General features: G+C 27.8%; 1 protein-coding gene across 2 annotated transcripts; it reads right to left on the bottom strand.

Moving 5' to 3' along the window:
• On the bottom strand, positions 1–26,243 carry LOC100206058 (galactosylceramide sulfotransferase). Of its 2 annotated transcripts, XM_065795678.1 has the most exons (6): positions 26,160–26,243; positions 25,932–26,064; positions 8,759–9,480; positions 4,827–5,053; positions 4,486–4,675; positions 1–1,635 (listed from the first exon to the last, which is right to left on the bottom strand). In XM_065795678.1, the coding sequence occupies exons 2-6, from the start codon at positions 26,030–26,032 to the stop codon at positions 1,286–1,288; spliced, it is 1,590 nt and encodes a 529-aa protein (XP_065651750.1). In that variant the 5' UTR covers positions 26,033–26,064; positions 26,160–26,243; the 3' UTR covers positions 1–1,285. The 2 variants fall into 2 exon arrangements, with proteins under 2 accessions (XP_065651750.1, XP_065651749.1); XM_065795677.1 differs by having other exon boundaries at positions 25,932–26,166.
• Positions 26,244–27,239: the final 996 nt, after the last annotated feature.

The following is a 27,239-nucleotide window of genomic DNA, read 5'->3' as shown; positions in this document are numbered from 1 at the left end:
AGCTGCGAATATATTTTTATTGTTTTTCAAAGTACTCGCCACGATGATCGATATACTTTTGCATGCGCTTAAACCTATTTTCAACGCAACTATTCCATTCCGAATGAGGTATCTCCAAAACATGATTTTTGAACGCTTCAATAGCTTCTTCGGGCAATGAAAATCGTTGACCACGCAGCTTATTTTTCACGGATGGGAACAAAAAGAAATTATTGGGTGCCAAATCAGGGCTGTACCGCGGATGACCCATCAATTCGATGTTTTAAGTGCTCAAATAGTCTCCTGTTTGAGCCGATGTGTGAGAGCTTGCATTGTCATGATAAAGAACAATCGTCTCTTGTTTGTTTTCCTTATTTCACCAAAGATTTCTGGCAAACAGATGGTTGTGTACCACTCACTTGTGTTCTACGATCCTCTAGAGGCACTGTTGCAATATGACCAGTTTTTCCGAAGAAACAGGGCACAATTTTCTTTGATGTCTTCGTGCGCAAACAACTTTTGTTGGATTTGGTTCATCTTGGAACACCCATACAGTCGACTGCTGCTTACTTTCGAGCTCATACGAATATATCCACGATTCGTCACCTGTCACAATTTTATAAACGTCTTTTGAAGCACCACGGTTGTATTTCTTAAGCATTTCTTTGCACCAATCGACACGAGCCTTTTTTTGAGCGATTGTCAAGTTATGTGGGATCCAACGCGAACATAACTTTTGCACGGCTAAGCGTTCATGTAAAAAATGGTTTCTGGCAATACAGTCGATTTTGGACGACCTTCACGAAACTCGTGGGACAGCGAACTACGACCACAATTGAATTCACTATACCAGCGATACACAGTGGTTTTTGATAGAGCTTCATCGCCAAAAGTCAAATTAAGTTGATTGACGCACTCTTGTTGTGATAATCCACGTCGAAAGTCGTAAAATATCATCGCACGAAAATGTTCACGATTCAGTTTCATTTTTTGCCGAGACGAAACTTTCAACTAAATATAAAATAAACAAATAGTGTCCGTATGACAAAATGTTCTGAGTACGTATATCGTCAAAAATGTCAAACTTTACGATGGAACCGTCAGATGGACTCACATGATATCAATGTTGCCATATCCCGAAATATAAATAGTGACCCTCGTAGTAAAACAAGTTTCTATTATTACAATTGCTATTTAAATATTTATTATTAAAAAAATAAAATTATAAAATCTAATAAAAAAAAAATGTTCTCGGATTTGTTTTTTATGTAATTTTTAATGTAACGCTATCTAAACCCCACTAAATTTAAAGTAAAACTTCTGTGTTTTCTTCGTCAGTCTCTTCTTTGAGCGTTAATGCATCGTCGTTTTCATTTTTTTTATTTTCGACTAAAAATCTTTTATTTTTAATAGGGTAATCAAAATGTTTGTTTTCATTGTTATCAACAAAGTAACTTTTTCCCCAAAGTTCAGCATTTTCTTTTAGTATTAATTGACGCTGTTTACTTTTTAATAAGCTAATATATTCTATTTCATTAAGTAACGCTCTTTCACATATCCATAAAACTTCTTTTGAGATATGCTTGCGCGGAATAAAAACCTTATCAGAATTACTTTCTTTTCCACTGTAAAAGGTATCTCTTTTCCAGATGCCTTCTAAACAATAATAGTTGCATGACAATTTTTGTTAACTTATAAAACATATTATAAAATACAACCAACGCAACAACAAAAATTAACTTTCAAAAGTAAAATTTTTAATATGACCCCATATCACAAAACTAATCAGTAATCACATTAAAAAGTAAAAATAATCAACAAACCCGTTATTTTGTTTTGACATTTTTTTTAAACTTATTATATAATCTATTTATATTTATTTGTATTAATTTAAATTGTAATATTCTTATAACTTAAATTTTATAGAAAATAACTTGAAAACATTTAAAATGTGATATATAACAAGGGTTGAATTAAGCGATCACGATTTGCAATACCTGGAAAAATATCTGGTCTTCAAAATTTTAATTTATGCAAAACCGTGTACTTTGTTTTTATGGAGCTTAAATTTGTTAGCAAAAAAGTTACAAAATAAAACAAAACAATGCCTACCACTACAAAAGTAATAACAATCTAGTCACTAACTGCATTATAAAAAGTAAGAACACTATTATAGCAGGCCTGAAGCAGCCGGGGGAGGGGGTAACAGGGGCATTTGCCCCCCAATAAATTTTCAAATAAATAATTTAGTAAGTAATAAGTTCCTTACAGTAAAAAAACTATTTCGGGGTCCCTTAATCTAGCACTAATATAATTTTTGTTTCTACAGACCTGATAACAGTGTTATTAATTTTATAACGCACTTATAACTTTTATAATTCTTTGTTCAAACAACATAAGTAAACCCAAATTTTAATTGAAGTACTAAAGCATCTAATAAAAATATTGTGGATAGTTAAGTAAGTTTCTTAGCAACTTTGAAAGTTTTTTACAAGATTTTTCGGAACTACAAGCAAGAACTACTATTTATGACGAAGTATTGAAACATTTCAACAGCCGACTAGATAAATTACAAGTAAGTGATTTCTTAACATACTGGTATCTAAAAATATTTTAAATCGCTCTTTTAAAAACGGCAAGGAATCTTATAAAGCTCTAATAACTCCTGTAGAAAAATCTGCGCCTGATCTTTGTATTACCAACCATAAAAAAATCAAAACAAACTTTTGAACTACAAATTTAAAAACTTGAAAAGTAGTGAATAAGGTCTTTCAATCTTAACAGAAGAAAATTCATTTCTAAAAGTAGAGTTATCAGAATTGCGGAAAATTATTAGTGTCTTAGTTAATAAGTTTGATCTTAAACCAACCGTGTCTGATTTTAAATCGTTTCATAATTTAAACTTTTTAGGCGATATTAATTTTAATGGCTTATTAAATCAAAATTTAATTAATTCAAGAAATGACAAAACTATTAATGCCTTCCTTCAAAAAGAATATGTTAATAATACAATTGATGTTAAAAATAAATATCGTTTATGAAACAAGTTAGTTTAAGTTCGTCATCAGCTAAATGTTGAATATTTAAATTTTAAAAAGTCTAATATTTCTGTTCAAAAAAAGATGACAAACAAATAAATAGAATTCACAAAAAAGCTCAAGTATAAAAGATTAGATTAGTCCCTGGATGAATTATTAAATTTTGATATTAGTCCAAGAATCCATTTAAGAAGTTTGAACTTTCTTATGATGAAAGTTTTTAAATCTATTTGTCTAAATTCAATATTTATGAAAAATCTTTTTACTATAAAAAATCTTACGCATAAACTCCGTTGAAGAAAAAATCTCTTTCTACCTCCTAAAGGCTCCATATATAATGGTTCATCCTGTACATTATATAGAGCCAACTCGCTCTGGAACACTCTAAATAGTGAGACCATGCCCGCAAAATCTTGAGGTTTTCAAAAAACATATCAAAAATTGGTAAGATAATAATTGCGTTTGCAAAATTTGTTGTTTTTAAAATTTTGTTGTATTTTATGCTGACGTATTATATATCTTTAGCATTTCTAAAATGTTATTAATGGTCCGTAAAAACCCGCATTAATTTTAAAATCAACCAATCAAAACCTTAAGTTGGTTGATTTTAAAAACGACGCGCGTTTTTATGGACCCTTAGTAAAATGTTAAACTTTATAAAAAATTCGGCGTCCTATGATTCTACCATATCGTAAATTTCAATTTAGAACCGAATATGAGAAATTTATTACGCAACCGAAAATATTCACGAAAAAAATTAGAAACGAAATAATTTCGATCGAATTTTCGATCGGAAGTCACAATTGTATTTAGAACCGAAAAAACTTCGATCGAATTATCGATCGAAATGTCATAAATAATTTTTCAACCGAAAAAATTTCGATCGAAAGTCGTGAAATAAAGTTTTTAAATTAAATTAAAATATAAAAAGAAAGGATTTTGTAATTCGATCCAAATTTTTTCGGTTGTAAAATTCGGTTCTAAAACTTTCGACGCAAGAAAGGATTTTGTAATTCGATCCTGCGATGAAAGTATACTTTTCAGTTCTAAATTTTTTGGTTGTGAAATATTTCGGTGATATTTTCGAGGATAAATATTTTCGGCTCTCTCATGTGACACGAAAAATTCATCATTTTGTATTTTACAGAAATTTAAGTATGTATTAGTTTTAAGGTGACCATTGTCCCGGTTTTTACGTAGGAGAGTGCAGCGCTAAACAAATTTTTATTTTTTTTTATATTGCATTAAATACATACATTTTATTAAATACAATAATAACAAGATGAAAAAATAATAACAATTTAGAATTGCAAAACAATAAGTCTTGCAACACTAAATAACTTTTTATAGTCAAACGTCTAACTAGTTTTGTTGCATAGGGTCACATATTATTTTATCAATTTGTAGAATAAATATATAAAATTATTGCCAATATTAAAAAGTAAATATGAATAGAAATTTGAAATACCTTTTTTCAAAAGTGAAACAGTCTTATCCTCGGTTTCTACACATTTATGATTGAGATGAGAAGATAGACTTTTTAATTTTTTGACATCTTCCCAAAATGTTTTATCTTGTTTAGAAAGTATCTCCCATAGACTTTCATTGAAATAGTTGTATAGAAACTCATCCTCTTTATTCCAGCGCAAAATTTCTTTCTAAAAATAAAAGATTTTTTTCCAATTAAGTACATAATATTCTAAAAATAAAAGGTTTTGTTTCTCATAAATTACATAAGATAAAAGCTTATTTCATAAGTTGGTTTAATTGAAAAAACAAACAACAACATCAGTTTGGTGTAAAATTCACCTTTGTTTTTTCAGAGATAGGTCGCCTATTTTTACGAACGCGTTGCTTCAAATAAATGACATCAGAAAGTTGCCAGCATAATTTTCTCTGTAGCAATACCAGTGACTCGTCCATATATTCGTTGACCAAAACAAAATCAAACTGTTCATCTATCTCTCGAATAAGGAACTTTAACTCAAGTTTGGTTTTGTAATCCTTTTTTTCAAAACCCAAGTCATAAAGCTGAGCTAAAGACATAAGCTGAGTTTAGATTATTTTTAATAACAACACTATATCTAATAACTTCATTTATATAAGAGATAAAAATTTCTGTATCAGGTTTGTGCTTATGTAGTAATGTTTTGAGTAATGGGTCATTTTAACTTTTTTTTTTTTTTACAAAAATAACTTAATTCTTTAGTCTGCCATATTAGCTTAAAAAAATCACCCCAGCCTAGAATGAAATACTATAAAGCTAAAACTTTGCACAAGTGAACAAGATAAAGAAAAAATAGTTCACCATAAAAAAAAAATCCTTGTCAGTTCGACCATCGGAAGGTGTATAATTAGGTTAATTAAAAAAAGCTAATAATTTTTATGGACAAATTTTTTTTTCAAAAATATATTTTTCATATATTGCTGAAAAGATATTTTAATGCTGATTCATATTCGTATACAAACTATGGATTGAGAACGGAAATTCAATAAGATATGCCTAATACTGTAACGCAACATTTTATTGATTCAATGAATTTTACAGTTACAATATGCATCAAAACATTCGACATAATAAGCTACTTAATCATGCATGTTGTTTATACTTTTATTAAATGTTTTAGTAAACAATTCAAGTAATAATTAAGAATTAAATGATTGTTTCAGTATTTTATGTTTATTTAAGGTGTAAAAAGAGTCACGCTTAAGTTAAAAAAAACGGTAAAAACATTATTTAATCATGTATTTTACTTGTTTCGAATTTTACTTACTCCTAATAAAAACTTTATCTTTAGTATTAAATTAAATTTAAATCTTTTTATTAACCTATGAATATAATAGTTATACACAAGGTTTTTATTTACATGTTGTTATAACTTTCTTCTAGTGACGATTACTCCTAAGAAATCCTCCTGAGAAAAAAAAGTTTTACAACCACAATGCGCAAAATGCAGAATACCGACTATATGATAAGTCATATAGCCGGTATTCTGCATTTTGTAAATTCAAATATATTGATTTTTTTTAGATGGCTCAAATCGCTTTCGAAGAAAGCTGCTCTATATGCAAAGAATCATTTATCACTGACAAAACATTACACAATGAGTCACATGTCATTGACAAGTTAAAAGGACTAAGAACACTAAAAAAGTTCAGTAGAGTAGGAAATAAAAAATTTAACTGCGTACTTTAATGCTATGAAAAAAAAGGACCTAATAAGTAGAATTCTAGTTCATCATAGCTGCAGAAGTACAATTATAAAACTCAGCACACAAAAAAATAACTTTAATTATCGTCTTCTGTTCTTGAGAACTCTTTTGACTAAAAAAAATATTGTTTTTTTGCTTACAAATTTAAAAAATTTGTAATTGGTTAAAAGAGGACGCAAATAGCGAGTTATACAGATTGAAAGAGCTTCATGGGAAGATGGACCAACTTTAGGCGGCCGTGATGCAGTAGTTTGAGCGCTTGCTTTAGAAGCAAGAGATCCCAGGTTTGAAGCGAGCTCTGGGCATATTTTGCACTATTAGTAAGGAATGAGGCATGAACTTCCTACTTAAATACTCTTCCGCGGTACTCTGTGACAAGTCCATTAGGTCTTCTTGGAGCACCTAAAACAAAAACTTGAAAAAAACAAAAAACTTAAGGTATATAAATAATTTAAAAAGAAATAATATGATTAAGGTCCAACATATTCTTTGCTAAGTTAAGAGGTCAAGCAGATGTGGTTTGTTTTAAAAATATATGGCATTTTATCTTATTAATAAAACTATGAAGACAAATAAAAATAATTGATGATATAGTTAGAGCAACAGCAAAGATTACTAAAATCGGATATAAGGGAAATGCCTATAATAAAGATGAATACCTTATTACAGATGATATTGTTAATTGCAAAGATAATCCAAACACATGGGTTCCAAGCAGCTTAATAACATTTCAAAAATTGTTAATTCCATCCAAACTGAATCAAATAGGTATTGGACAATGTATTGTGCAAGCTACAAAACCAGGATTAATAATATCTTTAACTCTACTTGCAATCAGTATTTAATTAGACAAATCTTTTGGTTCTAAGTGGCTGGTTGACCAACTTTCAAAATTCGGATTCTCTATTACATCGGATGAAATCCTTTGCTTCAAACAATCTTCCCTCAAGACAAATGACACCGTTAATCAACAAGAAACCCTGCCGCCACCTGTTGTTTAGTGGGTTGCTGATCATGTCGACCACAATATTCCCACACATTCTGGAGAAGGCACATTTCACGGGATGGATATCATATTGGTTAGCTTGGTATCTGGATGCCAAAAAAATCCTATAAAATGCTTAAAACAAAAAAAGAAATTGTCCGATTTAGTTACAGATCGTGGTGTTAAGATATTATAGACCTTATCTAGGATCCTAATTACCTAGGCTTTCAGACGAATAAACTTAAAGATACAGAGAAATGGCATCTCCAATTACACTTCCAAGAGAATTAATCTTTGCTCTTTTCAATAATTGATCCAAATCCTTCTGATGAAACATGCATTTACTCCCTTCTTCATTTTGGTATGGATTAGGCTGAAAAATTAAGCATATCAATACCTTGAGTAGTGTTTAACCAACCGTTATGGATAAAATCGACAGCAATCATTAGAAAAAAAAACTTAAATATAATATGCAGATTGGGTTGATTTTGTACCATACTGAGTTACATTGGAAGCATTAATAAACTTTTTGAAGGATCTGGTTTGGACAAGTTGTTTAATGAGTTAAACACAGAAAATAGTATTACAAATATGTCCGGAAAAGCTATTATAAGGTCGCTTCAACCGCACATTTTAGCAGAAAGTGCCCTTAAAGTTATGCTGCTGGATATTCTAATATGGATGCATGAATATGTTGATGACAGAGAGAATAATCTTTCAGCCTTTCAACCTGTTTTTGAAAAAGCAATGAAAACTACTTTTATTGAAGACAAATTTGTGAACTTTGTACAAACAGAACAATTTATCGCTGCGTCAAGCAGAGTAGACAATTTCAAAAAAATCACTGAAATCACAATCTAGAAGTTCAGAACTCCGGCTTTAATATAATATATGTTATAATTGCAAATATATATATATATATATATATATATATATATATATATATATATATATATATATATATATACATACATAAATATATATATACATACATAAATATATATATATATATATATATATAATATATATATATATATATATATATATATATATATATATATATGTATATATATACACATATATAATATGTGTGTGTTAAAAAAGGTTTTAAGTAAGGGAATAACAGCAACACTTTGGCCCACTTAGATAAACAAATAGGTCTAATAAAGTACTCACACCAAAATTAGGTTAGTCTGATAAGCTTTGAAAGAGGCAAGATTCGGCAGAGGAAACTTGTTTATTTTTTTTACCAGATGCATATTTTATTACTTTTGACACTATAGTCTTTTTAAATCATTGGAGAGAATTGTTAATTAGCAATAAATAATAAATAAAAAATGACATTACAATACTAATAAACCATAACACCTGGTGGTAAAAAGATTGCTAGATAATACAAGACGTGTTTGAAACATCTAAAACGTATTACTATATATTTTATACGTCTTAAACGCGTCTTTTACCCATAGCCATAGCTAGCTAGTTGCTAGCTCATTTCCCACCGGGCAGTTATAAATACAAACATATAATAATAAAACTCTTACGATTCTTGATCAGATCAAATATCGGCTCATACTTTTTTGTTTTGTTTACAAACTGAGATGTCTTCTCTAAAGGGTTACTTGCAAATTCACTAAATAAATCAGTGCCATTTGAAATAAGAGCCATAAAATAAGAAATGTCCATGTAATCATAAAGAGATTGGAAATGATCTATTGGGTTCCTGACAACTCCGATAAAAACTGTTTCCCTCGAAACAAAGGACTTTATTCTTGAAACTTGTGTTCGGGCAACATTAATAAGAAAATTTGGAGTAACTTTATTTATTAAACTTTTATCAACATGTGAGTGATGAAACCGAAGTGGCCAATAATGTTTAAATGTGGGAGCATTTGGCAACGCAAAATACAAATTATTAAGTTCTCCATAACGATAAAAAATATTACTTAGAGTTTGACTACCAGTTCGATGAGAACGAAGGTAAACAAGCCATTTCACAGGCAACTGCAAATTACAGTCAACAGAATATTTTTGATCTTTTAAGTACCATTTGTAAGAATCAGGTGGTAAATTATCATCAATATTTGGATTGTGTTCAATTATAGAGTTGTCAATATAAGTATAGTGTGTTTCATTTTCTAGTTCTGGAAGGTTTTTTTTATTTTCCCTAATAGATTTCTTTAATTTACCAATATTAAAGTGCGATTGTTCTTGAGCAAACAAATAACCAGTTTTATCCAGTGAAAGTATTTTTGAAGCAGTAGATCTAAATTGAGTTATTTCAGGTTAATTAAAAATTTTAAAATTTATGTTAATTTATGTTATTTAATGTGAACAACAAATGCTATAAAGAATCATAAAAAACTATAAATTTATGTTATTTAATGTAAATAAAAAACTATAAATATTATAAAATAAATATAAAGTTTTTATTTATTCTGATTTAAAATCTAAATTAACAATAAAATGGAATAGTTATAATGTTCATATCAAAATTTCATTCTGTATTGTTTTGTATTTTACTCAATATAATATCTATGTTTTCGTATTTTAATCAATAGCATGTGTGTTAACTATGTGTACTCAGCCTTGCACGAAAATGAAGTTGCCATCTGCAGGTATTTCAGTTTTTGGGCTCGACGATAAACTAAATGTGTCTTCTTCTTGCCCCGGCCATCTGTATTTATATTAAAATATTAATTGTGTTTATATATTAATACGGCAAAACATGAAAACAAAAAAAAACAAAAAAAACAACAACAAAAAACTGTAATTTTGTTGTAGAAAACTCAGAATATCCTTTGTCAATTACGTGGTTTCTTTTTATTAATAGTTCTTAATTGTTTTAATTGTAATTAAGTATTATGCGGCTTTTTTCAATCCCTTGTATACGTCAAAAAAATTTTTTTGGCGTATACAAGAGTTGGTAGACGTGTGCGTTGAGAAATTCTGATGTTCACATAAGGCAGAGCTAGATGCTGTAATGCGAGGAATGAATGTGGTTTGACGTGGAAACTAAATAAAATGACTATTTTCACAGAATCTGTGATAATGCTATGCTTATTGCTTCTTTTTAGAGGTTTTTAATTGAAGTTATTTTTACTTTAGATACTTTTTAACCACTCTTTTGAGCAGGTTGACATGTATAGAAATTGTTGAAAAAGAATTAAAAGCCGCATCTTTTTTCATTTTTTGATCATTTTTTTAAATATTTAAAACCTTTAAAAATGGTTAGGGAGGGGGGAGGTAGGGGAGGGTTCTGAACTTTATGTGGATATATATATTTTTTTAACGTCAAAATATATTATAATAAAATTTGATGCCTAATTACAATTTATGATTAATTTCGAGATAAAGACGTATTTTTTTCAAATATTAATTTCCTTCAAACTGGGGGATGCAGGGGGCGTTTTTAAAGGGTATTCCTGCCCTAGTGATCTAATTGCCGTAATTGTTTGTAAAAAATTATCGTTTTATTAGATATTACCGAAATATTAGTTGCAATTATCTTTTTTGTCAAAAATCTATAAGGAATGAAACGATTTTTCCGTCTCTAATGACACACACAAAACATAAATAAATCTCATATAAAAAACTTAGGCAAATGAAATGCCACAAACAGTATTTTAAATTTTTTTTTTTTTTTTTTTTTTTTTTTTATTCTGTTATTTAGGTGCCCCAAGTAGTAACCAGACTAGTCTATGGATAGACTTACAACACAGACATAGACAATTCTGTATGTTGTAATGGACACAACAAATGTTTAATTTTTTGTCCTTGTTGTGTCTATCAAATTTTTGATGGTGTCCTAAGATTGCTCAGTTAAAAAATAATTTTCACTTCATAAGTCTACAAAGCATAATTTTTTGTCTATTTGGTGTCTATGATTTTGTCTAAATTTACTTGATTTCATAAAACCAGAAATCTTTCATTACCGTATTATTTGAAGATTGTTATGTAGTAAATTTATAATATTAAAAAAATATTGAAATGACATCAAAACTCCAAATGACGATCATTGCCCATGATTAATTATTGTTTAAAACTTGCGTACATATTCATCAATAAAATGAAAGTAAAAAACATTTTTCTTTTTATCACTATTGTTTTATTCACAAACCTAAATTAATTTTAACACCTATTGGAATCTTCTACTTACTAATCCACATTTTATAAAGGACAACTCCTTGATCACATATTTTTAAAATAATTTTATTGAAGGTGATAAAGATTTTAGTGACTAAGGAAAATTTTTTAAATGATAAACTTACCTTCAACTTTTTTGAAGTAATCCCAAACTGGAGAGGGCATTTTAAAAATAAATTTTCACGCACATTCACTGAGAATTGAAAAACAACTGAACTGAGTAATTAATGAACTTCAATTGAGCACAAAATAGTCCATTTTGAGGTTTTTAAATAGACATTAACTTTTTAATCAACAGCACACGCTGGACAAAAAATTAAAAAATGAACTTCTGTTAGAAAAATTGTATTTTTAATTTTGTGCTCGTTTTCAGTTTTTGTAACGATGCTGCAGTGAAAATTTAATTACTCGTTATAAGTCCAAATTATATATTAAATAGATCTTCTATACCTCATTAAAAAATCGAGATTGTTCATTTAGTGTCCGTTTTTAAAATGATTGTCTAGAAAGACAAACATTTTTTATAGACAATTCATTTTTGATAGTTGTAATTAAAATTGTTGCAATTAGTGCTTTATCGAAGTCTATTTTTGTCCTTTTATAATAAGTCCATTAGAGATTGTCTGGTTGCTAGCCCCAAGAAGACCTAACGGTCTTGTCACAGAGCACCGCGGATGTGCATTTAACCAGAAAGTTCACGCCTCCTTCCTAAATATGTCAAAGGCTCGTTTCGAACCTCGATCTCTTGCTTATAAAGTAAGCGCTCTAACCACTGCGCCACGGCCACACATATTATTATACGTTACAAAAAAGTTATATTGTTATGTTACAAAAAAGTTATTGTATTTTTTCAATTAAAATATACTCTTGAAAAATTTTCTTGCTATCTCGTAGAACTGGTATAATGATGTTGATAATTTCTTCAGTCAATTTCTCATCCGGCAGACATGAATTAGTAACATTTTTATAAGACTGCATTTGTATACGAGGTTTGTTATTGATTTTGGAGAGATTTTTTTTTTTTTGTTACAAGGATGACGAATACTAGGACCAACAACACTTCAAAAAAACTCCGTAGTATTTCTCAGATTTTATCCGTTGTTATGTTACGGAGAAAATCCGTTTTCAATAAATTACCGTTTTTACCTATACTTTTAAGACCTTTGAAAAATCAGATCATTTTATATGATTTTGTCCGTATTTATGATAAGGAGAAGTTCCGTAACTTGAAATTACGGACTTTAATCGTATATTTTAGTATACTTTTTATATTCTCTAACTTACAGAGCGACATTTATCTTTCTCACGAGGAGAAATTATTCACGTATATAATTTTAAGTTAGATATAATAATATATTTATATTGGTTTTACTGGAACTAAAGTTTTATATGCTTTTATAGAAGTGCAAATAACTAATCTATATTAAAGAGAATTTTTTGTGAATACAAAAAATCTTCTTTAATTTAGATTAGTTATTTGCACTTCTTTTAAAAAATATATATATATATATATATATTTTTTTTAAAGAAGTATATGTATATATATATATATATATATATATATATATATATATATATATATATATATATATATATATATATATATATATATATATATATATATATATATATATATATATATATATATATATATATAGGATATATATATAAAATCACTTACTCTTGGAAGAGTTTTACGATGCTCTTTAGTGAGCTGAACTCGTCTTCTTGGGCCTTGTGTGACCTCTATATGGCAATTAGCCAGAGGAGCATAAACCCCATGGAGGATAAATACATGGAAAGAAGGTATATATATTAATTAAAATAGTATGTTAGATGTATTTTTATATTTACTTTTTTGTAGTGCAGTCTTTTTAAAAGACGCTTAAATATTATTCTCGTATATAATATTATTCTCATACATAATATTATTCTATCTGATCTATTTTTAAATTATTTAAAATTGTGGTTTGACAAAGTTATCTGTGGAATAAAAATTTTGATGGTAATTGTTAAATTATTGTTAAATTATTTATTTTTATTTATTCAATTAATTTATACTATATTGATATATTTTGATTGTAACATTTAAAATGAAATACTCCTATTGAAAGTTTTTTTCAGGTTCATGCTTTGGTTTCGGTTTTTATCCAACCTTATATTTCTGATGTACCGACATCTGATTCTTCCAGTCCTATGCCCGACAATCGGATAGATGTTTTCAAAGTTCCGTGGAAAAGCTGCCAGCTGAAACCATGGATTTACTCCACAAAAATGATCAAAAATTATCAATTTATCAATTGTGATGATATACTTGTTTATAAAAAATCTATAAAAATTTATAGCCTTCATATTACCTGTAATGTATTTTAGCTTTATCTACATCTATTCTACACTTTCTTCTAAATCACTGCACCCTGATTATCTGCAACTGTACGCTCTACATGCTCACTCTACATATTTTTGATATTTTCATAATTACTTTTTTTCTTTTCAATTATAAATAATGATTTAAAAATCATTATTTATAATAATCATTTAAAATAATGATTTAATAATCTGATCTGATTATTATGTAGATGTAACGCAAAAATGAATCCTGAAAAATGTTGGACGTAACCCAAACGCTTTGAGTTTAGTAAACAAACTAGCGCTGTTTGAATGGGCAGAGTTGAGGTAGTGGTGTTGTGGTAAAGCGTTCGCTTCATAAGCGAGAGGTTCCAAGTTCGATCCCCACCACGTCCCTGGTAGTACCGCGCTCAACTTGTTTCTCCGCGCAGCGGCTTTGTTCGTCAAGGTTCGTGTTTCGGGGTTATAGAGTTGAGAGAGGGTTATAATCACTATTAAGTAGCCTCCTCATCTTTAGTGGCCTTCTTGGCATTGAGGAGGCGAATAAAAATAAAAGAAGATGAAGAAAAAAAAAAAGAGCATCAATATATCAAAAGACGTTTTGTTTATATTTATTATAACTATTGTAATATAATATGTATAATAAATATCATAATATAGTATCATTTGTTATAATAAAATAATATTTGTTATCATAAATATTATATAATATATAATTATTATATATATAATAACTACTATAATATATTATAATTTGTTTATATTTATTATAACTATTATTACTATGATAATTCATCAATTACTATAATATTTCATCAACATATGAGGAGTTTATCTGGAAAATGCGCCAAGTAAATTGAATTTAAGAAAATGAGTAAATACTGAGCTATTCATAGTTGTGCATCAACAAAAAATTTTAAATTTTTTTTCTATTTATAGGAAAAAAAAACTTTTAAGTGGTCTAATATTTAAATTGAAAATAGATAGTGGAAATGGAATTAACTCATAAAACTTATTTTTGTGACTTAGTGCGTTTAGCATATGGTTTACATGATTAAAATAGATTTTCTTTAAATGTTTTGTGTGTGGCTGAAGTACTCAAAACTACTGAGTTTTTTCATGTTGTGTTTGATATGTATTAAATAATAGTTTATAAAAACATAAATTATTTTAATTTATTTTTGATTTTCGCGTAAATTCTGTAAGAAGAGTTGAGTAACTGTCTATTTGCTGAATTAACGGAGTTTTCCCGATAATTTAGTATGATAAACGGAATAAATGAAATACGAAAACCGTAAATTTTACGGAGAAAATGCTGTCTCTTTGCTGCCTGACTTTCTCCGTTAATTTGTACGGAGAAAATGAAAGATGGAAACCATGAATTTTACAGAGAAAGATCTGTATCTTTTTTAACGGACTTTTTCCGTTAATTTTTACGGAAATTAGAAACTACGGAAACCGTCAGTTTTTAGGGAGAAAGTGGTGTCACTTTGCTGCCGGACATTCTCCGTTGAATCTACGGCGAATTTTTTAACAGTGAATTTGACAGCATTCTGAAAAAAATGATTTTTTTTTTCAAATGTAATCTTTTCATATTTGACGTAGGTGAATTCAGACAAATTAAGTGTACTACTATTACTACTACTAATTTTAGTAAATTGTCCAAGGCAGCAAATAGCACAATTGCAAATGCCATTTTTTTTGTTTAATTCTTCCCAACTTTTTAACTTAATCACAATAACTTATCCAGGAAGTCTCCACAGCTTTACTGATAACTTTACTTTTCTGTTTTAAATATGAGTTTTTGTTGCAACTTTGGCATATTCCAGACGGATGAGAACTTAGGTTCATGATAAATCCAGGATCCACAAAGTGTTTGACGATCGAAGACTTTATGGACCAAAAGACCAGATGAATCAATAAATTTTTCTTCTTATTTTCTGTATTTGTTGACACTGCAGAAAAATATCCATCTTCTATTTTCTGAATGATATTTTGCTTTTTGCAGACTAATTTTGTACCAAATTGTTTTTGATTAGTATTTTATGTATTATGTTATTTAAATTTTATAAATCAATACTCTAACAAATTGTTTAATTTAAACAAATTAACAGACGATAAACGTAATTTTTTGAGACTAATAAGTCTATAATGTGTTGTGTTTATGCCATTAGTTTGCTATTAAATCATTTTTAATGTCTCTAAATAACTTCAATTTGAGGCACAAACTACGTGATTTGCAAACCAGAGTTGATACATCCTTTAAAAACGACCCCTGCGTTCTCCAATCCTGCTGAGGAACAGTAAATTAAAAAAAAAAAATTTTCTTGAATTTTATTATACATTCAAATTTAGTTAGCAACTTTTTTCAAAATATATTTGCACTCAAAAGACATGGCAACATAAAGATTAGATTAGACCCCCTCATTATTCAAGGTTTTAAATATTCAGAAAAATGGTCAAAAAATGAAAAATGCGGTTTTTAATTTGTTTTCAACGGTTTCAATTTCATGTCAACCTGCTGGAAAAAGTGGTTAAAAAAAGTCTGAAGTAAAAATAACTTCAACTTTAAACCTTTAAAAAAGAACAGTGCAATGGGTCTCTGACGCTTTTACTAGTAAGTCAAGATTGAAATAAAAAGCGATGGGTGAAATGTTGATTCGAAGAAGAATAAGCTTTCTGCAACAACTTATTGAAGAAAATGGTCTGAATCTTAATGTAAAATGTGTTCCTTCGAAAGATAATTAAGTTGACGCATTAACAAAAGTTTGAAGCAGATGTTGAATAAATTGACAAAGGCTGAGCGTTTGAACAAATCTGTTGGAATTGTAGTCGAAGAGTCTAAATACATTTCCAACATACACAAAAGAACCGGACACTTTGGAGTAAGTCAAACGTTAAACTTTGTTTGTAAAGTAATTCCAGCCGCTATCGAAAACAACAAAGTCGTTGTAAACCCGATGAAGAATTACAGTTATCAAATTGATGTGAAAAGATTGAGAAATGATATCCCTCCGGCAAAATCTGAATTAAACAAAATGTTTAAAAATGACAATACTGTATGGCTGAAACAACCAAATACAAAGTGCCATACTATATGGCAGCGACCCAAACTCGAAACATTTCGAAACAAATTGAGGAAGTCAATGGCGTTACGCGTCACGTATAACAACATATCAATCTCAAAATGAAAATTTAACCTTTTGCGATAACCCTAAATTCAATTTTTATTTATAATAATTAAGTTCGGTTATAATAATTAAGTTCGATTATTATTTATAATAATTAAGTCATAATAATTATGTTATAATAATTAATTATAACTTAGTTATTACTTATATTGTGCATTTTAAGGCTTTTTATTGGTATTTAGGTATTGGTATTTTATCATAATTTTTTAAATTTTTTCCGAAATAAAATTTCGGAAAAAATTGAATAATGTCAAATTAATAATGTCTGGATTTATAAACCAGTATTAAATTATAAACTAAGCACTTTTTAAAATTATAATTTATTTATTTTTGTCATTTTTAGGCTTTTCATTTTAATTTACATATTAATTTATTATTTATTACTATATAAATTGTAGTGATTCTAACTAACACTTTTTAAAATTATTGTTATTTATTTATTTAAAAAAAACTTGTTGAAAACTTTAATATTTATGAGTGTACAAAGATTAGTATTCTATTAGTATGTAAAGACTGTTGTATTATTAGTATTAAATCGGTTACCAATATCCACATGTATATCAAATAAATTTTGTATATGATTTATCGAATTTAAATCTATTTTTAGAATTTTGTTTTGCAAATTGATTAAAACTCAGTTTATATTAATTTATAAAAAAACAAAGACAATTGCTTTGAACTAAATTATCACACAAAACAAAGTTAGCTATGTGTTCAGGAGGCCCGAAATTAATTTTCTTTGATAGGAGAAAAGATAAAACTCTTTGTGCATTAACAACGTGCAGTAAAGACATAATTACTGAGGAACATATCACATTGATTGAAGAACCTCCGTCAATTTTTCTTAGTCATATTTCTCCATCAACTGCATCATCAACAAATATCAAGAATGCTCTTATAGATTTTTTTGATAAAAACAAAATATCACTTAATAATGTGATAGCTATTGGCTCTGATGGAGCTAATGTAAATATTGGTGTGAACAATGGTGTAATAAGATTGCTGGAACTGCATTTGGGTTAGTGTGCATGTGGGAATTTTGCTATAAATGTTGACTACTAAAGTATTTTTGTTTCTTTTAAATATTTTAATCTTTGAATTTAAACTTCAATTAAAGAGGATCTTATAAGTTGATTCTATTGTTAGTAGAATCAACTATAATACATTATAAGAGACTCTTCTATAATATAGGAGACTCTCCTATAATATAGGAGAGTCCTCAAAAAGTAAAGTAAATTTCTGCTACATAAGTAAAATAAAAACAAAACTATTTAAAAAAAAATTCTTGCTGGTTTAAAAAAATTGCTGTAAGACAGTTGACATGTAACTTGTACAGTTTTCTTGAATTTTTTATCTCATTAGAATTCGCTAATTTAAACTATCCAAATTGTAATTCATAAAAAATCTCGACAACCTATTGCTTTTTATCAGTAAACACTCCAAATAATAAACTCAAAAAAAAAACAACAAATAATATAAAAAAAGGCAAACCCATTGGTTTATTCTCGATGGCTGACAACAGCAAATCGAACCCTTCGTTTTTATGTTGCAAGCACTCCTCCTTTTACCGAGCTTTTAATACTTACTGATTATATTCTTCGAGGTTATGCACCCGTGTGGTTTTTTATAAACCTGGAGCCTCAATGTTACATAGGGGCAAAACACTTGCGGCACCTAATTCAATCCTCTCGCTTCCTTTCTGAAAGCGATCAACTTATAGTTGATAAATGCATTCAAAGAAATGCATGTTATGATGACCCAGAAAACATTTTTATATCAATGTTGATGGATGAACGAAAAGAAATAAGAGAGGTAGCAGCTAAAAGAATTAAATTTGCGAGACGATGCACAGTTCCAAATTCTATAGAAGTAAGAAAATTAAAAATTCCTCTTCTAAATTTTGATGCAGTTGATTACTTTAGTCTTGTAAATTGGGAGGAACACCTGAGGACTTCACCACCTATGTTAAAAGAGTTAAGTGATGATCTTATTGAAAATGCAATACAAAATGTGCAAAAAACTGATTTTCCATGCCATTCTCAAAATGTAGAAAGATATTTTCACATGGTTACAAAAGCAGCCGCATCTGTATCAGGAGAAATGAATAGAAAAAGATGCATTAGAGCAAAACTTTTATCTAGAAAGTATATTCCACACTTTGCTTCAAAAAATAATTGGAATATGTAGATGAATTGATCAATTAACACTTTTTTTTCTCATTAACACTTTTTTTCTCCTGATAAACACTTTTTTTTTCTTATAAACAATTTTTTTTTCTCAAAAACACTTTTTTTTTTCATAAAACTTCAAATAAGTACAATAAAAAGTAAATATAAAACGGCATTTAAAAAAACTTGTATTGCTAAAAAGAAATTCTTCTAGTGCTAACGTAATCGTGCTATTACATAAAATTTTGAGTTTTAAAGCAATCTTAAAAGTTTGACCGGAAAAAAACAAAATTATTGCATTTTTTGTAGAGCAGAAACTTTTATATATCGTATATTGTAATATCAAAAATAGCTTATTTTCAGTTAGACGGCGGCAAAGGAAGGAAAAAATAATTTTAGTTTTTGATTTTATTTTAATGATATTTAGATGCTAGAGCAACATTGTTTTGCTATCCAAACTAATTTGAACAAAAAAAATGCAATGATGATCTACCCTAATAAATATACTAAATATGTTATATATGTTAAAATATATTAAAATTTCAAATATTTTAAACATTTTAATAATGTGATATTCAGGTACAAAGGCAAAATTTTTTTGGTCAAAAATGTAGTTCAAGAGAAGCTTTATGTTCCGACCATTTATATATAATTACTTTTAATATTGTCCCAGACATTCTTATTTTTGTGGAAAGGTCTATGAGACTAGTTTTGGATAGTTTCAATTTTTTTAAATAAATTTAAATATAGTTGCGAAAGTTATAAAATTTGAATGTCCAACCATTAACCAATATTTCAGCTTATGTTATTTCCATTACCTCATATTTAATTTAAAAATTGACAAATAAACAAAATGATTTTTAATGAACTCTGCTCAAAAAATATAATTAAATCCTAATTTCTTTAACATTCTTTAACTTTTTCAAGTTATAAAAATAAGATAATTCAATAATAAGTTCAACTTTGGCGCACTTTTAATTATTAAAACTATTTTAAAGTATTTAAACTGAAAATTAAATTTTTTAAAAAAATATTAAAAACAAAAATATTCAAAAAAGGCTGAAATATAAAAAAAATATTGAAAAGTATTTTACTATGGAAAACTTATTTACAACTGTTTACTGTGGACAATTATCCCAGCTGGCACAAAAATATTACGCTTAGTTTCTGTTGTGTGTTTAAAACCTTTCAAAACAAAAAGAATAACACGTCAAAAATGTTTTTCATTCCGTGAAATAAACTATTACTATTTACCATAAATACCAATTGAGGTCCACGCCAATGAGGTCCACGCCAAATCAAAAATTTGAAAAGGTTTTAATATCCTTTTATACAAGATTCATTTGTTTTGCAAAGCGAGCAGAACAATCTTACAACTTCATTTTTTGAGCTTGTTTATGCATTTTGTTACCAGTTTAAACGTCAGGATTTTAACGTTTTGCTGTAAACAGAAAACTATTATTTTACTTTATGGAACGAAAACGCTACAAGAAGCAATAAAACAGTTTTAATAAAAATTGTTGGTATTACCTGGTAGAGCATTCATGTAAATTTTAATAGTGGCCGAATATCAAAGTAATCAGAAATGGTTTGAGGAAGTAGCAAATAACAAACCAACAATCCTGAATTAGTTAACTTTATGAATTTTTATCAAATTGTAAAGTTCTAAATCTATAGCTCTTTTTCTTTGACGCAATGTGAGGTCAAAAATTTACTCAATTTAAAAATTACTAATTGGCTTCTTTATACCCCCCATAAAATTGCCTCTGTAATGTCAACTAGTTTGACATTATGAGGATTCGTGTTAATTGTATGATTATCGATTCGTCTTAATTGTATGATTATCGTAACATTTAAGCCAATAGATTTGGAAATAAATATTAAAATGCAGACTTTTATGTGTTTTAGATATGTTGTGTTAAAAATAGCTCGCGGTAGTACATTTGAATTTTTAATTATGTATTTACATAATTAAAACTTCAAATGTATTTTGTATTTTAAATTTCAATCTTAAAATTTTTTTATTTAAAGTCTAGTAACCTTGTTTTAAAATGTATCGTTTCAAATTTAAAAACAATATAGTGCTGTCAATTTGTGCAAACTTTGTGCTATTTAAGATATAAGCATGAAACTTGGTGGACATGTTGATAATATTAAAACATTTATTTTAAGACTCAGACCCACTTTCAAAACGACCATAGATGGTCTCCATGGAAACTATCACCTGTCCATAGCAACAAACTTTTACTTTTTCAAAATCTAATTATTTATACACCAATCGAAAGCCTAATAAAAATGAATCAAAAAATATAAAGACACTATATCAAAAAAACTAACTGATAACAAGTTAAAGGGCTTTAAAACGCCATAGGACTGGAATTTTTGATTTGTATGGGTAGTACATTCGATTTGTGCTCCCTTGGTTTTTTGCACTGGACCATACGCATTACTTGCTCTGGTTATTCGTACATTTATTAGATATAATTCAACTGGAAGAAACAAATCCAGAAATTGCAAGACTATTTTAGAACGGCATGTTTGTTGTAAACAAAACAAAGAACAAGTTTTCTTCAATAGGGTTAGACCATGTACATGAGCAAAGTAAAAAATGCGTCAAATGAGACAGAGGTTGTTTTTTAATTACAATAACAATAAAATATTCATTTAAGAAGCTTATCTTAAAATATGAAACTGAAGTTGTTTTGGTAATAATTTTTTTCAACCCACATAAACATATTTACAATTTCACATTGACCATATAAACACATTAGCAATTACATACAAAACCGTACAAACATATTAACAACAATTATCAAATATAAACGCACTTTAATTACAAACCACTTGACGTCTCGGAACACTGTAACATTTAACATAATATATTTACAAATTATGAAGAAACAAACACTCATATATTTCTTCACACATATGATGCTGCTATAAATAATGGACAGCTTTATGCATATCGTTAATTTATATTAAAAACAATAATGGACCTAGGATTGAACCCTGAGGAACTCCACACGTAATATCAAAGGCTCCTGACTTTTCTAGTAATACAAATTGCTTTCTGTTAGTCAAATAGCTTTGAATCCACTTAAATGTTGAGCCTATTATGCCGTAATATTTTAGCTCGGAAAGTAAAATACTAAGATCAACTGTATCAAAGGCCTCGGAAAGATCAATAAAAACTCCTAATACCAGTTCATCACTATCAAACGACTTATATATTTTGTCAGCAAGTTTAATAATAACATGTTTAGTAGAGCAATTGTTTTGAAATCCAAATTTTTGTATAATAAATTGTTTAATGTAAAGTATTTATTAACTCTATTATAAATTACTCTCTCATATACTTTTGAAAAAACTGGAAGTAGAGTAATAGGTCGGTAGTTAGAAACAATATTGCAATCACCTTTTTTGAGAATGGGATTAATTTTGGCTAGTTTAAGTTTGTCAGGGAATATACTATTTTCAAATGAAGAAGATATTAAATGAAATAATGGTTTGCTAATGCTGTCCATAGCATAAATAGCTACATTACTGGAAATACCATCATATCCACATGACTTGTTGCGCTTAAGTTCAATAATTGCTTTATTAAATTCAAGTTTAGTTATCTTTTCATTACTTATACTAGTGTTGTGTTTTTCTCCTAAAAAATTATTAAATGTTTTATTTGGTTGCGCAATGTTAGAAGCAAGAGTAGGGTCTACATTAACAAAATATTTGTAAAATTCTTGACATATATTTGTTTCACTTGTTAAATTTTTTTTATCGGAAATTAATTTTTGTGGTAAGCAAGTATGCTTCTTTTTTTCACTTCCTGTTAGTTGGTTTATAACAACCCAAGTCCTTTTTATATCGAATTTATGCTTATCAAGCTGATAAGAAAAATATCTTATTTTTGTTTCTTTTATATTATGTTGAAAAAACTTTTTATAATTTTTGTAGATTTTTTCATCATCTTAATTTTTTGATTTCAAAAATTTTACGTAAAGTTTTTGTTTTCTTTTTGATGCTTTAATTAAAGTTATTGTCATCCATGGATTCTTAGATCCTTTGTTTTTTATTTCTGTAGCTATTTTTGGGCATATATTATTGAAGGTATTTTGAAATGTGCTTGAGAAATTATCAAATGCAATATTAGAATCAGTTGATGAATAAATGTTATACCATCGTTCTATTTGCAGTTATTTTTTAAAATTATTTAAGTTTTTTATAGAAAGATTTCTGTAAGTCACAAAGCATTTTTTATTGTCAATATTAAATAGTACTTTGCGTGCTATAAGCAAAACCGGAAAATGGTCAGAAAAGTCTGCAATAAAAAGGCCTAATTCAAATTTAGTATTCAAGGAACTGTTTGTTAAAATATTATCAATCACAGAAGATGATTGGTTAGTAATGCGTATGGGCTTAAATATGGTGGATATTAAAATAAATTCAAGTAGTAAATTGAAAAAGTTTTTATGTTTGCAAACTTTTCATAACATAATGCGTCCACATTTATATCTCCCGCAAAGAAAACGTGCTTGTTTTGTTTACTCATTCGAGACATAAAATTTCTGAAAATTTTAAGGAAGTTAACTTGTTTCCCACATGGCAGTTGATACAATGAGGAGATAAAAAACGATTTACCAGAAGTATTTAACACTTCAAAGCACAAAGTTTCAATATGCTTATTTGATTTTGAAAATGTGTTGTTCTTTTTGAATTCAAATTTATCAAGAATATATACCGCAACGCCACCTCCCTTGCTGATTACACGTGGTTGACTTATCATTTTATATGAATCTAAATTGTGTAGGGAATTTTCGGACACGGGCGGATTTGCATTTTCCCAAGTTTCTGATATACATATTACGTCATAAAGATAGTTTAAAGAATAATAAAAGTGTTCAAATGATTCAAAACTTTTGTTCATTAACCGTATATTTATACTTTAAATGTTTAAATCTTTGTTAAGTTTTTCTCTCTTAAATTCTTCTGGGTTATAATATTCACTGTTTAAGCAGTCAATATCTATTTCAGTCAAAAAATTATAATCATTTTTCTTATGTTTCAAAATTTCAAAAATAGGTGATATTAATTTTATATATATATATAAAATTAATATATATATATATTTTATTTAAAAAAATATATATATATATTTGCTTGGAAAAAATGCTCTTTACGAATTCGCATCTTTCAATCGCTAAAGTCTTTGTTAAATATATTCTTTCCCTTGAGTTTACGAGCGTTAGATAAGATGTTTTCCTTGTCCTGCCGGTTTAATATTATGCAGACAATAGTTCCTGACTTGCCATTAAATTTGCCGACACGATGTGCTCTTTCTATAACAACTGCATCCGCAATTTCAAGGTCTTCTTTAAATAGTAGGCTTACTTTTTATAAAACATCATTAAAAGTTTTGTTATTTGCTTTTATGATTCCGACAGTTCTTAGATTGTTACGTCGGTTTCGATCCTCAAGATCGAATGTGAATTAGCAGTTCACAACGATTCAATTAGAATTAAGCAACGATTCATTTGAGTCGTTGCTTAATTTTCCGTGCAATGTTTAATACCCACAATAGTTTCTTTAATTTATGCCATTTTACTATCAACCTTGCTCACTTTTGTCTCCATTTGATCACCAACTAAAGTAAGCCCACGTTTTATTTCTTCAGTGTCTTTGGCTAAGTTATCAACTTTTTCAAGAACACTGAGAAAACTTTCCCTAAAATATTTGAAAATTGTATCTCCTTGTAATGACATGAGTTCTCTAAGCATTCCCATCGTAATTACTTTATCGTTATCCATTTTTTATGTTTTTGAATACTGATTTATACATTTATAGATATACTAAATAAATATTTTAAGATGAATACATATAAAACTTATTTATTTATTTTTTAACTATTTTTTACTTCTTCAACACATCTGCGCTGCTCAAGGTGCGTACGTTTATGGCTCCGCTTTGAATGAAAACAAGCATGTTCATTTAAATCCAGTGTTTTTTATTAAATTACCAAGTTTTAAAAAAAAGTAATAAACAAAAATTAAATTTATTATTTATGTAACGCCTTTTAATTTAATTTAATACTTTAAAGTATAAAACTCAGAAATATTATTCAAAAATATGTAGTTAATTAACTTTATTTAAAAGATTTTCCCTTTTCAAATACTCTGCCGCAATTGGTTGCATAGTTGTTTTTTCTTCAGATTCCGCCTTTAAATCGATGTCTTTTTAGTTTTTCAAGTTTCAAGAGCGATTTTGAAATTTTCAAGTTTCGTTTACGCATTTGCTAATGCTTTTTTTTTAGTCTAACTTGACAAAGTCAGACTTCAAAGTTCAAGTCGAACTACACTCAAGTTCGCTTCTTGCATTCCACCCTATATCTGAAACTTTTATTATTCACAATTTAGAGGTTTTATTTTTTTATATTTCTGAAAGTATTTCAATAATATTACAAGTAAAACTTAAGAATATCGTGAATTTTAGTGCGCACAATTTGAACTTAAAAAACTTAACAATTATTTACGCAAATATTTATTTAAATTGTTAAATACTTGAGTCTTGCAAATTTTTAGACAGTCAATGTTTTTTAGTGCAAATAAATGATTACTATCAAAAAATTTATAAGATTCAATCGTCAAAAAAAGCAAAAACCAATCTGAATTCATTGATCTGAATAAAGACATTTTTAACTATTAACATTTATTACTGTTTAAGTATTGAGTTGAGCAATTCATTTCTGGCTATTATTGTTGTTATTATTATTTTTGTTTCCATATATGCTGCTGTTATTTTTATTTTTACTATTATTTATATTAATATTTTTATATTTTATAAAATAAAGTATAATTAATAATACATACTCGAAACCTATTTCATATTCCTCTATAAATTCATATCGGTTTTCGGCAAAGATGACATCTTTCAAAAATGTTTTGTGAATAACTGCAAAGCAAATCAACATCACGACTGAAGTTGCAAAAATAGTAACACATTCTAATGTTGGAAATCTATTAATGCACCGGCACCGCATTTATAAAAATTAAAATTTACGATCTTTTGCTTTAAAATATTTTAAAAACATTTTATACCTCAAACATCGCGCAGCATCAGCATGTTTTGAAAATGTAGTTTTGTTCTATGTTTATTTTGTACATTATAGTTAGTCTGTTATTATATATGGATTTTAGTCACGTGAATTTGAATTACGAAAAAAAAAATTATTTCCTTTTTTGTTTTAACGACATTTCTTGCTGTATTTAATTTTAATAAAATTAAACAAAAAAAAAAATTTTTTTAATTTTTGTTTTAATTACCAATCTAAGTTCAGCGTAACTTCTTACGCTGAAAAGCTGGTAAACTATTCAGCGTACTTACGGTTCTTTAAAAAAAAAACCTTAGTCGGTTTTTATTTTATATGAATGATCGAGACATTCTTGAAAAATATCTGGCCTGCATGATAAACCATCAGATAGTTTACATTACCGTAAGAAAAAATGTAATTGGCTATAAAGATATAATCTATCTAATTTCATATTATCATATATTACATAATTTATCATATTATTATTATATATTACATAAGTTATCATGTTATTATCATATATTACATAATTTATCATATTTTTATCATATATTACATAGTTTAATTATGTTACATGTTATATATTTTACAAGAGTTATAATAAAAATTTTGGCATATTTCACGGATGTTTCACGCAATGTAAATGGGCATTACGTCACGAGTTAATAATAAAAAAAAATCTATTTTTGTACAAAAAGTATAAAAATGAACAAACTTTAATAAATTAGTATTTATTTTGTAAAAATGCTTTCATCTTAAAGTAAAAAATTTATAAAAGATCTGTCTTTTTTTGTTAAATAAATATTTACATTAGACAGAATAAACAAAAATTATATCAAAATATTGCTAATGGTTTGGGATTCCATCTGTTTTTTGGAACTTTTACGTAAAACCTGTCTTGGGCTAACTATAATTGCCTAACTTACCTTTATGCTAAAATATTGATATTTGGAATACTTAACCATGAATGTTTAATCTATCTGAATCTTATGTCATCCATATGTTTTATTTACAAGGAGTCTGTTTTTAATGCGCTTATATAATAAAAGTTATTGTTTTTAAAAACTAAAAGTAATATTTTAGGTGG

Source organism: Hydra vulgaris, chromosome 04 (genome assembly GCF_038396675.1).
Source record: "Hydra vulgaris chromosome 04, alternate assembly HydraT2T_AEP".
NCBI classification, from domain to species: Eukaryota; Metazoa; Cnidaria; class Hydrozoa; order Anthoathecata; family Hydridae; genus Hydra; species Hydra vulgaris.
Note: the sequence above shows the minus strand (reverse complement) of the source record. Positions and strands in the feature narration are given on the sequence as shown.

Coding starts and splice junctions, on each gene's coding strand:
- LOC100206058 (XM_065795677.1), bottom strand. CDS start 26,101: ATGCGGTGCCGGTGCATTAATAGATTTCCAACATTAGAATGTGTTACT. Junction 9,481..25,931: donor GAATATGAAATAGGTTTCGA/GTATGTATTATT, acceptor AACTCAATTTAG/ATCTACTGCTTCAAAAATAC. Junction 1,636..4,485: donor TGTTTCACTTTTGAAAAAAG/GTATTTCAAATT, acceptor ATTATTGTTTAG/AAGGCATCTGGAAAAGAGAT.